The 13,436-nt window shown below is 48.4% G+C and overlaps 1 protein-coding gene across 2 annotated transcripts; it reads left to right on the forward strand.

Annotated features, from left to right (window-relative positions):
- The first annotated feature begins 842 nt into the window (after positions 1-842).
- Positions 843-12,519, forward strand: LOC142585314 (uncharacterized). Of its 2 annotated transcripts, XM_075695994.1 has the most exons (5): positions 843-3,103; positions 5,453-5,878; positions 9,785-9,960; positions 10,799-10,829; positions 11,936-12,254. In XM_075695994.1, exons 1-5 carry the CDS (start codon positions 3,050-3,052, stop codon positions 12,155-12,157), a joined length of 909 nt encoding a protein of 302 aa, XP_075552109.1. In that variant the 5' UTR covers positions 843-3,049; the 3' UTR covers positions 12,158-12,254. The 2 variants fall into 2 exon arrangements, with proteins under 2 accessions (XP_075552109.1, XP_075552108.1); XM_075695993.1 differs by lacking the exon at positions 9,785-9,960 and having other exon boundaries at positions 11,936-12,519.
- The last annotated feature ends 917 nt before the right edge of the window (positions 12,520-13,436 follow it).

The raw sequence follows: 13,436 nt of genomic DNA on the forward strand, positions 1-13,436 counted from the left end.
TGTTCCAAGGAAATACGAGGTGTCGGTAATCACTTAATTTGTTATTGATAGGTTCCAAGAGTCTTGCATGATTTCCCGTCTCCTGAACCTAGCGGCAATTATGAAAGCGTATACAGGAAGGATCGGGAGAATTGGACCACTAATGGCAGCTCTCGCCAAGTTGTCCCATAATTCAGTGATAACTAATCCTTTATCACCAGGCGCCCATACCAATCTAATTAGTGTTAAGTGAGAAGGTATTGAACAATGAAATGTACGTGAAATGTGTGAGCCACTAGTTTCAGTGAGAGCTTAACATAAAGATAAAGAATCCGTTATTATTACAATTTCTGAGATTGAGGAGTTCACTTTTCGTGGAGCCAATGAACCGCCAGAAAATCAGCTATAGATACCGGTACGTAGTCAGGAAGTCTTAAAGAGAAGGACCAGGCAAAGAACGGAAGAGAAAATTCAATTTACAGATTTTATTCTGTTTGTGATGCATCTGTTGCTACGACAGCGCTTATTTTTAGTTCCAATAAGTCATCTTGTAATAGCCCATTTAATACATTGTAAGAGAGGCGTTTTGCGTTGTTTGGGCATATATGGTCAAAAATAATCTGGAGATTCTGTCTTTCGCTGCCAATAGGAAAGATCTCACATAATCGTACATCTAAGGGACCAACAAGTTCCAGAACGAAGACGACCTGAGGAGTGTGGAACCGAGGCCAGGAAAATTGAAAAAAAAAATATATTTCCTTCCTTATTGCAGTATTAGTAGTAAACGACTTTATTGGGGTCCTGAGGAGCTAGGCAGGGGGCATGCGAGGTATGTCCCTATACCAGCCGTTGGCTTGTCCCATGTCGGAACAGAGAGGCCATGCCTCTCCGCTCGTTCACGGGCCCTCTGGACAGCCAGGAGCTGGACGTCCTGTCTCGGGTCTGTGATGGCCTTCGTCCAGTCTTCTTCTCGCTTAAAATCCTGTAACACAGGGCACTGCCAGATCATGTTATTTAATGAGCGAAATTCAGTGGCACGATCTCGGCAGAGTAGATCAATGTCGGGGTGGAGCATGTTCAGAAAGCCCCTAGAGGGGTAGGACCCCGTCTGGAGCATGCGGAGTGTGCCACCTCGCAATCTGTCGAGCTTATGATGGGGAAGGTAAAACTCTGCCTATTACCTCTGTAATGAGATGTGATTTCGTGAAAAGTAACTAGAGGATCACTGTGGACAAGCTCTCCCGATCTCACTCAAGACACCATCCCGTCGCGGCATATGAAACCTCGCGCACGGTCGTGGGCTATCTCACTGAGGTTCAGGTGACCGGGTAATACATCTGGTCCCGTGTGAGCTGGGACCTAGACTATGTGATGAATAATGTCAGAGGGGGGTTGGCCGTTCAGAATCCTGGCTGCTTCTGTGGCTATCAATCCCGATGCGAACGCTATAACGGCTGCTCGGGAGTCCGTGTACACCGTAGTGCGTATTGTGTCAAGTAATGCGAGAGCTATAGCAGCCTGTTCCGCCACGTCGACCGAGGAGGTCTTCAGCGAAGTTGCGGAGAGGTGCTTCTCCTTTGTCAGTGACTATTGCTACAGAAAACTTGTTGGCACTGGCATGTCGCGCCGCGTCAGCAAAGGTCTCCGTTCCGGATATGTTCTTTAAGAAAGCCCTAGCCCTCGCTAACCTTCGACATTTACTGTGTTGGGGGTGGGCATTTCTTGGAAAGGGGTCAACAATAAAGCTGTTCCTTGTTTGAATATAAACTTGCGTGGTCTCTCCCTGATTGAAGCTAGGACGGAGGCCTGCCGCATCCTGCAGTCTTTTGCCTGCTTCGGAGTTTGATAATTTAATCATTTATGCTTATCTTTGTGCTTCTATTAACTCCGTAGTTGTGTACTCCCAACGTCATGAGTTTCTCCGTGCTAGCCGGGATTGGCACGCCGAGCACCCTTTTGACACTTTTGCGCATGAGCGTGTCTAATTTATCTCTCTCTCTGGTTTGGTCCAACTGAGGGCCGCGTCCAAGTAAATGACATGACTCATGAGGAAAGCATGGTGAGCCCTAAGGAGTATGTCCTCACCTACGTCGCCTTTCTTGTTGGACACTCTCATAATTAATCTAATGTTTCGTTTATTTTCTTTTCTTTTTTCTCCTTTTCATAAAGGCGTTTACAACATCCTCCCTTATCCCTTCCTAAGGTTCTCATTAGAGCTTTTTTACTGTCCGCTGGAAGCTTTTGGAAGAAAAAAAAGAGAGAACAGCGAAAGGTACTGCGCGTGCTAATTTTATCGTTTTACTTTCCTCAGTATGAACACAAAAATACAAACTTCAATAGAATAGGATTTATTGACAGGAAAGACAGAGAGGTCGACCTGAGCTAGTGCGCTCTAGTGTGCTGCTCTGCAGTGGGGAAGAGGGAAGGGGAGTGAAAGTACTGGGATGGATGATGATGATAAGAGAAGTGGTGAGTGCTTATGTACACGAGACAGTTGTCTTGCTAGAGCCGCTCGTCGAGCTTGGTGTCCTGCAGAAACTTCAACAACACTTTAGTTGCACGCATTGAGGTTGCAGTGTCAGGCTGTGGGTCGAAGATAGCGGCCTCCGACAGTGGTTGCCTGCCAACGCTGGCTAGGGAACTTTCCAACGTTCTTCGCTCCAGCATATATGCTAGACAATCGCACATTATGTATTCTAGCGTTTCAGGTATCTGGCATTGTTCACAATCAGGGCTGTTCGACTGCACAAACTTCAAACTTTAAAATAATATAGCCTGAAAATCGATAGCAACGATTAGTATTTAATTTAATATCGTTTTTAAATTACAAAATTACATATCACTATTATTCCCTTCTTACCTACACTGCCACCCGATTCATGTCCTCCGTGGGCCGAGGCCCCGTAGTGGGTCGAGCCATATCCGTAGCCACCGAATCAAGCCAAGCGGCGCGTGGGGCGCGATTTCGCGCAGCAGCCCCGCAGCGGCTTCTCTTGGCTTAGCACGCGAGCAACGTTGCAAGGCCGAGCGCGGTGCTCTGATCACGGCCGCCGAGCCAAGAGACACATATATGTTGTGCTCGGTCGCCGATTCTGAGGCCAAGCTGCTGCCATCGGGCATGAATGTGAGTGCTGCGGCTACGTTCTATGTATATATACATATCGTGCGACGAACAACAAGGTAATCTCTCACGCGATAAGTGGTCATTCGCGCGCGTTCCATTCCATATCCTGACACGACGCGCACGAGTTGCGCCTGGTTCGAATGCGCATCGCCCCGTTCTCGCCACGTACTGTAAACTCCATCCTTCGCGATGTGGGCTCATCAATCGCAGCCGTGATTCGGAAGTGCATTCCGCGGCAACGTCGCGGGCTTTAGCATGCATGCAAGGCACTGCGACGACATGCGAGGACAGGATTCGGACGTTATCGAGGTAACTCAACAAACATGATGCAACTCGTTTACCTGCCCTCATTGTTCAGTGCTGTCTGTAGAGGCTATGCGCAAGCAATCGCACCGTCCGAGCGTTCCGTCATATGAACCACATCCTTCGCTGCAAGCTAACGCAATAATACAAGAATGCTCGTACCCTCAGACACTGTGGGACGTTGCCCGTAAACATGCGTATATGATCTCAATGGTATATTCTAGCGTCTATCATTAGACCCCATTCCTTCTTTTCCCCGTCATAGCGAAGCGTGTCGCCTAACAAAGGTTCTCTCTCTCTCTCTCTCTCTCAGTGCAAAGAGCGCAAAGCTTGCGCAAATCTCTTTGCGCGAAGCACGGGCTGTAGAAGGGACACCTTGCGAAAAGCGGTGCATGTTTGTTTGACTGGTGGAACGCAGACGGATGGGACTGAGCAAGCCTGTCGACACATGCCTTGGTGTTATTTGGGGTTCGCCTGCACACTGTTCAATAATTTACACCCTTAAAAGCGAAGAATGAAGAGATGTAGATCGGGACTATACCTCGCACCTTTACACCCGTAAAAGCGAAAATAAAGTGTAAATCGGGTCTCTACCTCAACTTTACACCATTTTGGGTGTAAACTATCTTGCAGCGTACCAGCAGACTCTGTTACAGAGAACAAAGCTTCCCTGATCGCCCTTTGAAAAGGAGGAAACGTGCGAATGTCTCCTCGCATGCACCGCTTTGATGCACCGGCGTGCCGTTACCGCAACGACGCCAGCATGGTGCGGTCACCTCCGAGGAAAATGCGACGCCAAGTGAAAATGTTACCATTCCCAGCTGGGATTATCAGATAAGAAATGTAATCCAGCTAGGCTCTTTTTTTTTTTACGTAACTTTCGCAGCTGGTAAATGTTTTGCTGTTACGCCGATTCCATGCCTCACAATGAAAATGGAAAGGCGTTCGCGCATTCTGCCTACGATCTGCTTTAAATTGTGATTCGTCAGACACGGTCGATCGACTGCGCGGGGTCGGTACGGTGTGGTTTCGCACAAGAGAGGAGCTTAATTAGGCAACACAGACCAGCATGCACGCAAGTGTCGGGCCGCTAAGTCGCCTCCTGCCGTTGGGGTCTAACATTAGTTTAGAGCCGTAGACATTCCCTGGAAGGTCCATTGTTAAGGGCGCACGCCAGGATTAGCATGACGCCTTACACGAAATTAGCATGACGCCTTACCTGGAAAGTGAGAGCAAAATATGTTTAAGAAGTCAAGTAATGATCGAGTTCGCGACCACCGATCTCCGACAAGACCGTCGCCAAAGCATTATGTGGCATTCTGTCCTGTTGGCCTGTTTCATACAAAGGCGCCAACTTGAAGCGTGTTACATTTGTTTGTGGGTTGCCGTTCTCAAAATTCCGAGGAATAACTTTGTAAAGAATGAAAGACAATGTATATATGAGCAACTTTGGTGGTGGTAGAGTGGTTGAGTACGCGTGGTTGGGAATTTCGTTCGAAATTCTTTTTGTCGGTGCGATGTCTTACGCTGGACGCGGGACGCCGACGCCGGCGCCGGATTTTCTGCGACACGGCGGGTGTGGTCAGTTATCGCACAGCTTTGTCCCGCTCTGCACCAGGGGGAGGGGGGTATTCTGTAAGAGTCCAGCCAGTGGACTTGCCATATATATATATATATATATATATATATATATATATATATATATATATATATATATATATATATATATGTGTGTGTGTGTGTGTGTGTGTGTGTGTGTGTGTGTGTGTGTGTGTGTGTGTGTGTGTGTGTGTGTGTGTGTGTGTGTGTGAAAACCCGTTCCCAGGGAATATGAAAGTTCTCCGGCCATGCACACACATACGCACTCTTGTGTTGCGTGAACCACTGCGCTATCCATCATGAAGTCTGCTATATATACCAACTAGCCCAAACTTCAACATCATACAGCGAATGAATTACGACGCGTACGCACCAAACGAGCTAGCGAGTTCCTGTGCCGCAGACACGTCCTTTCCTTGCGCGGCGACGCCTGCTCGTTCCACGCAGGAGGACTCGCACAGCCCCGGCTGCTCCTACCCCGGCGGCAGCAGACGCGCACCGCCGCGGTCGGTGTTGCGCCAGCGACCGCTGGGCAACTTCCTGCAGCGTCGGCCACCCGCCGCCAGAGACGCGTTTCCGGAGACCGAGATCATGTTCCCGCTGCTGCCGGACAGTCGGATGGACGCCTGGAGCGGCGGCTACCCGCTGGACAGCCCCCCGGACTCCCTGCGGCGCCGCTCGGCCAACGGCCGGACGCAAGGTCCGAGCTCGGCGCGGACGGGCAGCTCTGCAGCGCGCAACCGGACGTCCCGCGACGGCGGCTCGCGCCAGGGCAGTCATCGGCGTCACGCCGCGCGCGACGCTGGAGCCAGGAGGAGCGTGTCCAGCGGTTTCTTCAAGAGGATCTTCCGGGGAACGCCGCGGAAGTACTCGGTGCGTGTCGAAGCAGCGCGTGCTGGTTTTTTAATTAGACTTTTGCGCGCACAAAGACAGGACGTCGAACGAAGAAAGGACACACAACTTCGTTCGACGTCCTGTCTTTGTGCGCGCAAAAGTCTAACAAGAACCATGTAAAACCAACTCGCCCAAAACGTAACGCTTTTGATCAGCGTATAGTGTCCGAGGAAAAAAAAAACTCGTAGGTCATCGTGCTATAGCCTGATCGACTGCAATGCGATAGCAGTATCGATCGGTATTGGCCCACGCTGGGCCTTTCATTCCGCTACCTCCAGAACCGGCCGGATTTACGAACCGCATTACGTTAATCGTCCGCGCCGGGATTGACCCGCTTAATTTTGCGTCGACACTGAGAATGGAGGCCGGTGAGTGCCGCGGGTATATATGATGTTACATTAAAGAACTTGGCCTACCATTGGAAGTAAAAAAAAGAATCGATGACAGATAACCCATAGAATATTGTGTACCTTTTAAGGCCGCATAAATAAAAGGTATACAACATTCTTGCTCGCTAATTGCCTCGGTATTGCGAGGCCGAGTTCGTGTCGGCTTCGACTTTGCCGGGCCCGGTCTCTGACTTCGATGTCCCATAGCATAGATGGCGACACGAGCATCGGAAGAAGGGCGTACAAAGATTGCAGAATCAATGATTGCACAGCCTAAGTTGTGCAGTTCGCGTTAAACGCGGCTCACACGCTTAATGGTGTTTAACAGGGGGACAGACATTCACTCCGGTGCGTTCCAATGGACACCGGGATCGCCTGGCAATAAGATTTTGGATCAGGAATCGCTGTTCACTATCAATGAAGCGCAGTGACCACTTTTGTCGAGAGGCAGCATCGCTGCTCGCTTCCTCGAATCGAGGTGGAGGGGAGGAATGTTCTAGGATAAAGGGGTCAGATTTCTAGGACAAAGTGGTCAGACTTCTAAGATAAAGTGGTCATATTTTTAAGATAAAGTGGTCAGGTTTCTAAGATAAAGTGGTCAGATTCCTAGGATAAAGTGGTCAGATTTCTAAGATAATGTGGTCAGATTTCTAAGGTAAAGGGTTCAGATCTACCTCCCGAGAACACCTTGCATCAAGGCTGCAGGCCACCAGAGGTCGCCTTCTCTACTGCCTGTGGTCATGCGTCGGACAAATGGTGCAACGGAGGCTCCCTGGACTGATGTATGCTGACGACATAGCTCTTCTAGCGGTCAATAAAAGAGATTTACAGACACTTGCGAATATCTGTGGCAATGCAGCGGCAAATCTGGGCCTCAAGTTTAGCACAGAAACATCGGGAAATGTAATCTTTAATGAAGATACGAGCAATAACGGGGTGTCAGTTCAACAGCAAGTCACACTCATAGTCAAGCAACACAAATACGTTGGCGTATACATAAACGAAGGAAATACTTAACCAAGCACCCACCAAGAGAATCTGAAAATGAAGGGGAAGCGGAATGCTTCCATAATGAAGCGCAGAGCATTGTGGGACCATAACGAGTATGAGGTGGTGCGTGGAATCTTGAAAGGGGTAATGGAACCAGCGCTAACGTTCATAAATGCTATTCTATGCTTAAGATCTGATATCGTGTCTGGGCTGGAAATTTACCAGAGATACGTAGGACGGCTGACTTTGGGAGCCCACGGTAAAGCCAGAAGCGAGGCAGTGCAGGGTCACATTGGTTGGGCCTCTTTTAAAATATGAGAAGCACAGAGCAAAATTAGTTTTGAAGACTCAGGAACATGGATGAAAATAAACGGGCAGCTAAAGTGCAGAAGCATATGCACTTGAAAAGCGGGGACACATAATGGAGGAAGAGCTCAAGAAAGTTGGCAACCAAGTACAAGTTAATTGAAACTGCAAATAGACAACCAGCTAGGAGACATCAGAAAGAAAGTGAGAGAAACAGAGACAGTTAGTTGGATGCAAAGAATCGAAACAAAAAGCCCGTGGAGATTTACAAGAATGAGGAGAAAGGAACTAGAAGGGAAAATCTGTGCGGTAACACAAAGGGCGATGCCTTCTTATTTGAGGCGGGAGCCGGTTGCCTAAGGACAAAGATATGCCGGAGCAAATATTCGGAAGTAGATGAGGCATGTGTATGCTGCAGCAAAAACCCGAGGGCCACTCCGCACATCCCAATGGAATGCGAAGAGATTGGCCCAGAGAGAGCCGTAGGTAGCGTATTCCTTCCAGAAGCACTTGGGTTTAAAGTGGACTGAAGCATCAACCGGTCAGCAGTCGAGATAAGCGAGATACGATTAGAGCACTGGTGGGAAAAAAAAGCAGAGAAAATATAGATATGACCGGATCTCTTGCAGTCATGGCTAGCCGTACAAGGTAGATATTGAAGGAAAAACAAAACAAACAAAAAAGATTAAGGAGATGTACCCAAAAATGCCAGCTATGGATCATGTGCAGCGTACCTGATTAAATCAAGCAGTCTAGGTGACTTTCTCACCGCCCCATTTCAAGAGGGCTGGCATAAAATCATCATCGTTATCATCATCATCGTGGTCGGACGACCACCACTGCAATCGTCGCTCCCAGGTACCCCACATGCGTGCGTAGCGTTGTTTATATTTCTGGTCACCACGCGCAGGCTCATTGAACAGATGTATGTTACTCCAACGAAACAAAGAAAGACGTTCTTGTCGTCCTAAATGTCTGGCTACTACCTAGCGCAGTCTGTCCGTCGGTAAGAATTAAGCCACCTTAAGAGGAAGCTTTAACTCGGGCGCTTCTATATGAATACATATAGAAGAAGAATTCGTATTTTTCGGCTACCACTGCACCAAATTTGGCGAGGTCTGTTGCATTTAAAGAAAAGCTTAAAATCTAGTGGTTTCGAATTTTCGATTTAAGTGGTCAATTTTTTATTAAAAAGTGTCAAATATCGAAAAGTTTCAGAAAACAAAACTATCAAGTTTAAAACTCTGTAACTCAGCAATGAAAAGTGATATGACAATTATAGGAAGTGTATTTAATAGTACATCTAAAGGGGACAAAATTGATATGTTACACATTAATCTAAAAATTATATGGAAATACAGCTTTTGCAGAACCCCTGTACACAACGTAACAAATTCGCATAAGATATAAAATTACATATCAAATTTGTCCGCTTTCAGTGATCTAGTGGATGCCGTTTACAGAATCGCGATATCTGTTATTGATTGAGAGCTATTAATTTGTAAACGTCGTGTTTCCATTTCTTTTCAAACTATCAAATTTTCGAAAATATTTATAACAAAATTCAGGCCCCAAACCGAAGTTCTACTTCCGACAGTCACTAGAATTAAACTTATCTCGCAAATACAACAAATTTAATTAAAATCGGTCCAGGGGTTATCTCAGAAAAAAAAGTTTTTGCGTTTCACATGTATTTGAATTAGCCGCGTCTGTGTTGGGCCCGAGCTAAAGTTTCCTCTTAGGTTTAAAGGTAACAATAAAAAAAATGGCTGTGGCTTAGCTAAGGTTAAGCCCAGGATGCGAAGCATACAAGCCTTTAATTTAATTGTTGAACCACTGTTTAGCCTGGTGAACTGCTGTTGCTTGGCTATATTTGGTTCGGCTAGACGAAGAAACAACTCATGCAGGCGAGCGCACGAGCTGAGACCCGGCTATGTAGCTACGCGGCCGCAAGCGAGCGCACGAGTTGAGCCTCCGCTTTTGCAGCTGTTATGACGTCATATGGTAGCTACGCGGCCGCGTGCGGCGCAGCAAGGAAGAGCGTGGTTGTGCGGCTAGTATGCTTCGCATAAAAGAACAGGGTGCTAGGAACATGCGGCGGTTGCGTCGAAATCGCATCACCTGTTGACAACTACGTCGATGCATGCCGCACTGAGCGGGCAATCCAATGCAGCGGCTTGTCGGCTCCGCAACGCCGCAGTTGCCGCCCGAGCCGAAGGACACGCCCCCAGAGCTGAGCTTCAGCGAAGTGATGATGCGCTACCACCAGCAGTCCCCGGACTCCGGGAACTCGTTCGGCTCGGCCACGAAGAAGTCGGCGTCGGAGCGGAAGACGATGCCGGAAGTGGTTCCCGCAGCGCCCCCACCGGCGCAAAGGTGCGCGTGCGGTTAAGACTTTTCTCATCCGCGATGTGGCAGCAGTGCGTTATGACCCCAGAGAGAACTACCGGTCGGCCATTTTCGAGAGTCCAGTTAGCCAAGAAAAAAAAAGAAGTATTTTGCCGCATAGTATACTGTAGGCACATATATTCTTGGATGTTTTCAGATATAAAGAACGTGCAGCATGCGTTGAACTCATGTGTGCGCTTTTTTGTTGTATTTAACAATACAGTTCATCGTCGAACACTCCAACTACCCAACAAAAACTGGTGCCAGCTGGAGGGTCCTGTAAGTTTATAGGTTATTGTAACTTCCGTTGTTTTTGAGGGCTTAACCGGAAATCTTCTGGGAGCTCTGTTTGTAAGCATGAAAAGACCCTAGAAATCCGCTCTGTGGCAGCAGTGTGTTCGGGCCCTTGGGAAACTTCCTGTCAATGCGTTTTGGACAGTCAAGTCGGCCAAGAAAAAAAATGAGTATTTTATCGCTAGTATACCGTAGGCACATATTCTTGGTGTGTTCAGATATAAAGAACGTGCGCCATGCGTCGTGCTCATGTATGGGCTTTCCTTACTCCTGGGGGGGGGGAGGGGTCGTACCTAACAATAAAATTCACTTGTCGAACAACGTGGTGCCAGTTGGAGAGTTCTGCAAATTTGTAGGCTATTGCAACGGGTGCTGCAATAACCCGAGGGCACATTTGTTAACGCTCGATATGTAAACCTTTATTCTGCACGTCATATCTTGTGAATGCATGCGAACAACGTGTGAAGTTAAAGCTTTCTGCGTTCTCCGTGTCCTATACGTGTTTTACTCATAAACTTTTTTTTTTTCGCAGGAAGAAGCGGTTCACAGCGCACGAACGAAAGGTTAGTTGTTTCTCTTAATGCGTTACATATAATATAATGCGCGGTAACGAACGCTGCTTGACCCGCCATGGCTGCTCAGCGGCTATGGTTGCTATGGCTGCTGAGCACGAGGTCGCGGGATCGAATCCCGGCCACGGCGGCCGCATTTCGATGGGGGCGAAATGCGAAAACACCCGTGTACTTAGATTTAGGTGCACGTTAAAGAACCCCAGGTGGTCAAAATTCCCGGAGTCCTCCACTACGGCGTGCCTCATAATCAGAAAGTGGTTTTGGCACGTAAAACCCCATAATTTAACGAACGCTGCTTCAGTGTGTATATGTGGCCAATGAGCGTGGGTGGTATTTGTGAGGCTTAACCCTTGTTCGGTAAATGGCATTCTGAAGCACCTCAATGTCTCCACACACCCGGCATCGGCTTAGGCGACGTGCAGGTATGCACGACAGACACAGAGGATATTGTCGAGGGCTGTGATATGGGCTTCTTGGCAGTTAACTTTTAGGAAACAGGAACGAGATAACTTGGTATTGAGATAGCTATAACTAATTATAGCCAGACTTCAGTGTACTAGAGTATTCTGTATACTAGAGTATTCTGTATACTAGAGTATTCTAGTACACTGTAAACTAGACTGACTGATTGACTGACTGTCTTGGCGCTTGACTTGGCTTAGCTGTCTTGGCTTGACTTGGCTTCGCTGGCTGGATGAGGAACTGATGACAGACTAACTAACTAGGTTTTGGATGCCATATGTTAGCGATTATAAAATTCTTCAAATGGAACTGGAAATAGCTTGACCCCATACAGTAATAATTTTCAGAGCAGGAAAGGTATTCTGTAAGTGTGCACCTAGTGGACATGTCCAGTTTGTCGGCTGTTGAAATTCTGATAGGCTGTGCTGGAGTGCGCGTCAACAGGAGCCAGGCTCCCCCCCAGCCAATCAGCGTTTCAGCAGCAGACGAAATGGACACGTCCACTATAGGTAGACACTTACAGAATGGCCCTTTCTCCCTCTCGAAATATAAGTGTGTCCATGCATCCGTTCTAGCACGCAACTAGTGTCCTCCGCGTGTGCTCAGCGAAACGGCGCCTTCTGGTTTCTGTACAGATGGTGTACGTGAAGATCCTGCAGGACGCTCTCAGCAGCCAAGACGCGTGCCCCAACAGCGCGCTCATGGTGACGCCCGACGTGGAGAGCGGCTGGTTCCTGGTCTCCTTCCACGTCTGGGTGCGACACGACCACCAGCCGCTCAAGGACGCCGTGGCCGCCAAGCGCTTCCCCAAGCCTGGCGCCACCTACTTCGTGCATGGTGGCACCGGCACGCTCTGACGTCGAACTTTCGGAGTACCCGCGGCAAACGAGACTCCGGGATCTGCATAGTGGACAGGACAGCATTGCAGACGAGGAATCGCTATGGCCGCACACTGCGTGAGCACATGAAATGGAAAGACATTACAGCGTGGACTGAGGCATTTAAAAAGAAAGAAAGAAAAAGGAAAAAAGAAATAAACCCACAAGGACGTGTGCTACTAGCATGGTGATAGAACATAGTACTTACTTGATTACCTTGTCGGACAAATCTAAGACCCGCCGTCGTGGCTTAGCGGCTATGGTATAGCGCTGCTAAGCACGAGGTCGTGGCATCGAATCCCGGCCTCGGCGGCCGCATTTCGATGGGGGCGAAATGCAAAAAAAAATAAAAAAAAGCGGCCTTGTCCAGTGCTCTGGGGGGACACGTTGAAGATTCACTGGTGGTCAAAATTAATCTGAAGTCCCCCGTTGCGGCGCGCCTCGTAATCAAATCGTGGTTTTAGCGCGCAAAACCCCAGAATTCATTCATTCACAAATCTAAAAAAAATGAAAAGAAAACGAAGGTCAATCACTGCATTGTTTTCACTTTGAGAAGACGGCTGTGCGTCATTATAGTGAAAACTACTGTGAACACATTGGCCTGATTCCATTGCGTTCGATGTAGGTCAATTCTGTAGTCTAGGTGATGAAGTGGGTTGTTACCTTTTGTTTTGGCAATATGCATCGTTAATCGTCTATATTCAGGGAGGGTATTCTGTATAAGGCCACCTAGTGGACTGTCCATTTCGGCCGCTGCTGATTGGCTAGGGCCGCTCTTCTCCTCTCTCGTACAGCTGCATCCAATCAGCAGCGACTGAAATGGACAGTCCACTAGGTGGACTCTTGCGGAATACCCCCTCAGGTCTCGACACGACTCCAAGGTCTAGTGGACAAGTGCGCTGACAGAAACGTACTCATTGTTCACACCAAGTGCGATCTCCTAACACCGAGAAGGAAACTTCGTATCACCGACCCGTATTTCTCGTTCAACTTTGTTGTGAGCGCCGACCTCGCACATTCCTTGCTTGTTTGCACCTACTCACCCATGCACAGTGCTCACGTGGGCCTATCTGCACACTAAGGCGCTGTAGTCTCGTGCGGCACCTGATCGCGGTTTGCAAAGGTCATCCCGATAACGCCGCCGGCAGCGATGCTTGCGCGCCCAGTGCTAGCTCCTTAGATAAGAGAGCCCCCCCTCCCCCACCTCTCTCTATCTCTCTTTCTCTCTCTGTCTCTCTCTCTCTCTTCGGCGATCCAC

This window comes from Dermacentor variabilis, chromosome 6 (genome assembly GCF_050947875.1).
Source record: "Dermacentor variabilis isolate Ectoservices chromosome 6, ASM5094787v1, whole genome shotgun sequence".
Taxonomy (NCBI): domain Eukaryota; kingdom Metazoa; phylum Arthropoda; class Arachnida; order Ixodida; family Ixodidae; genus Dermacentor; species Dermacentor variabilis.

What these genes read in the sequence shown, in the direction of transcription:
- LOC142585314 (XM_075695993.1), top strand. Translation starts at nt 3,050, where the DNA reads ATGTTGTGCTCGGTCGCCGATTCTGAGGCCAAGCTGCTGCCATCGGGC. An exon ending in TGCTGCCATCGGGCATGAAT is followed by an intron (nt 3,104 to 5,452) that starts GTGAGTGCTGCG and finishes CGTTCCACGCAG; the next exon opens with GAGGACTCGCACAGCCCCGG. An exon ending in TCACAGCGCACGAACGAAAG is followed by an intron (nt 10,830 to 11,935) that starts GTTAGTTGTTTC and finishes GTTTCTGTACAG; the next exon opens with ATGGTGTACGTGAAGATCCT.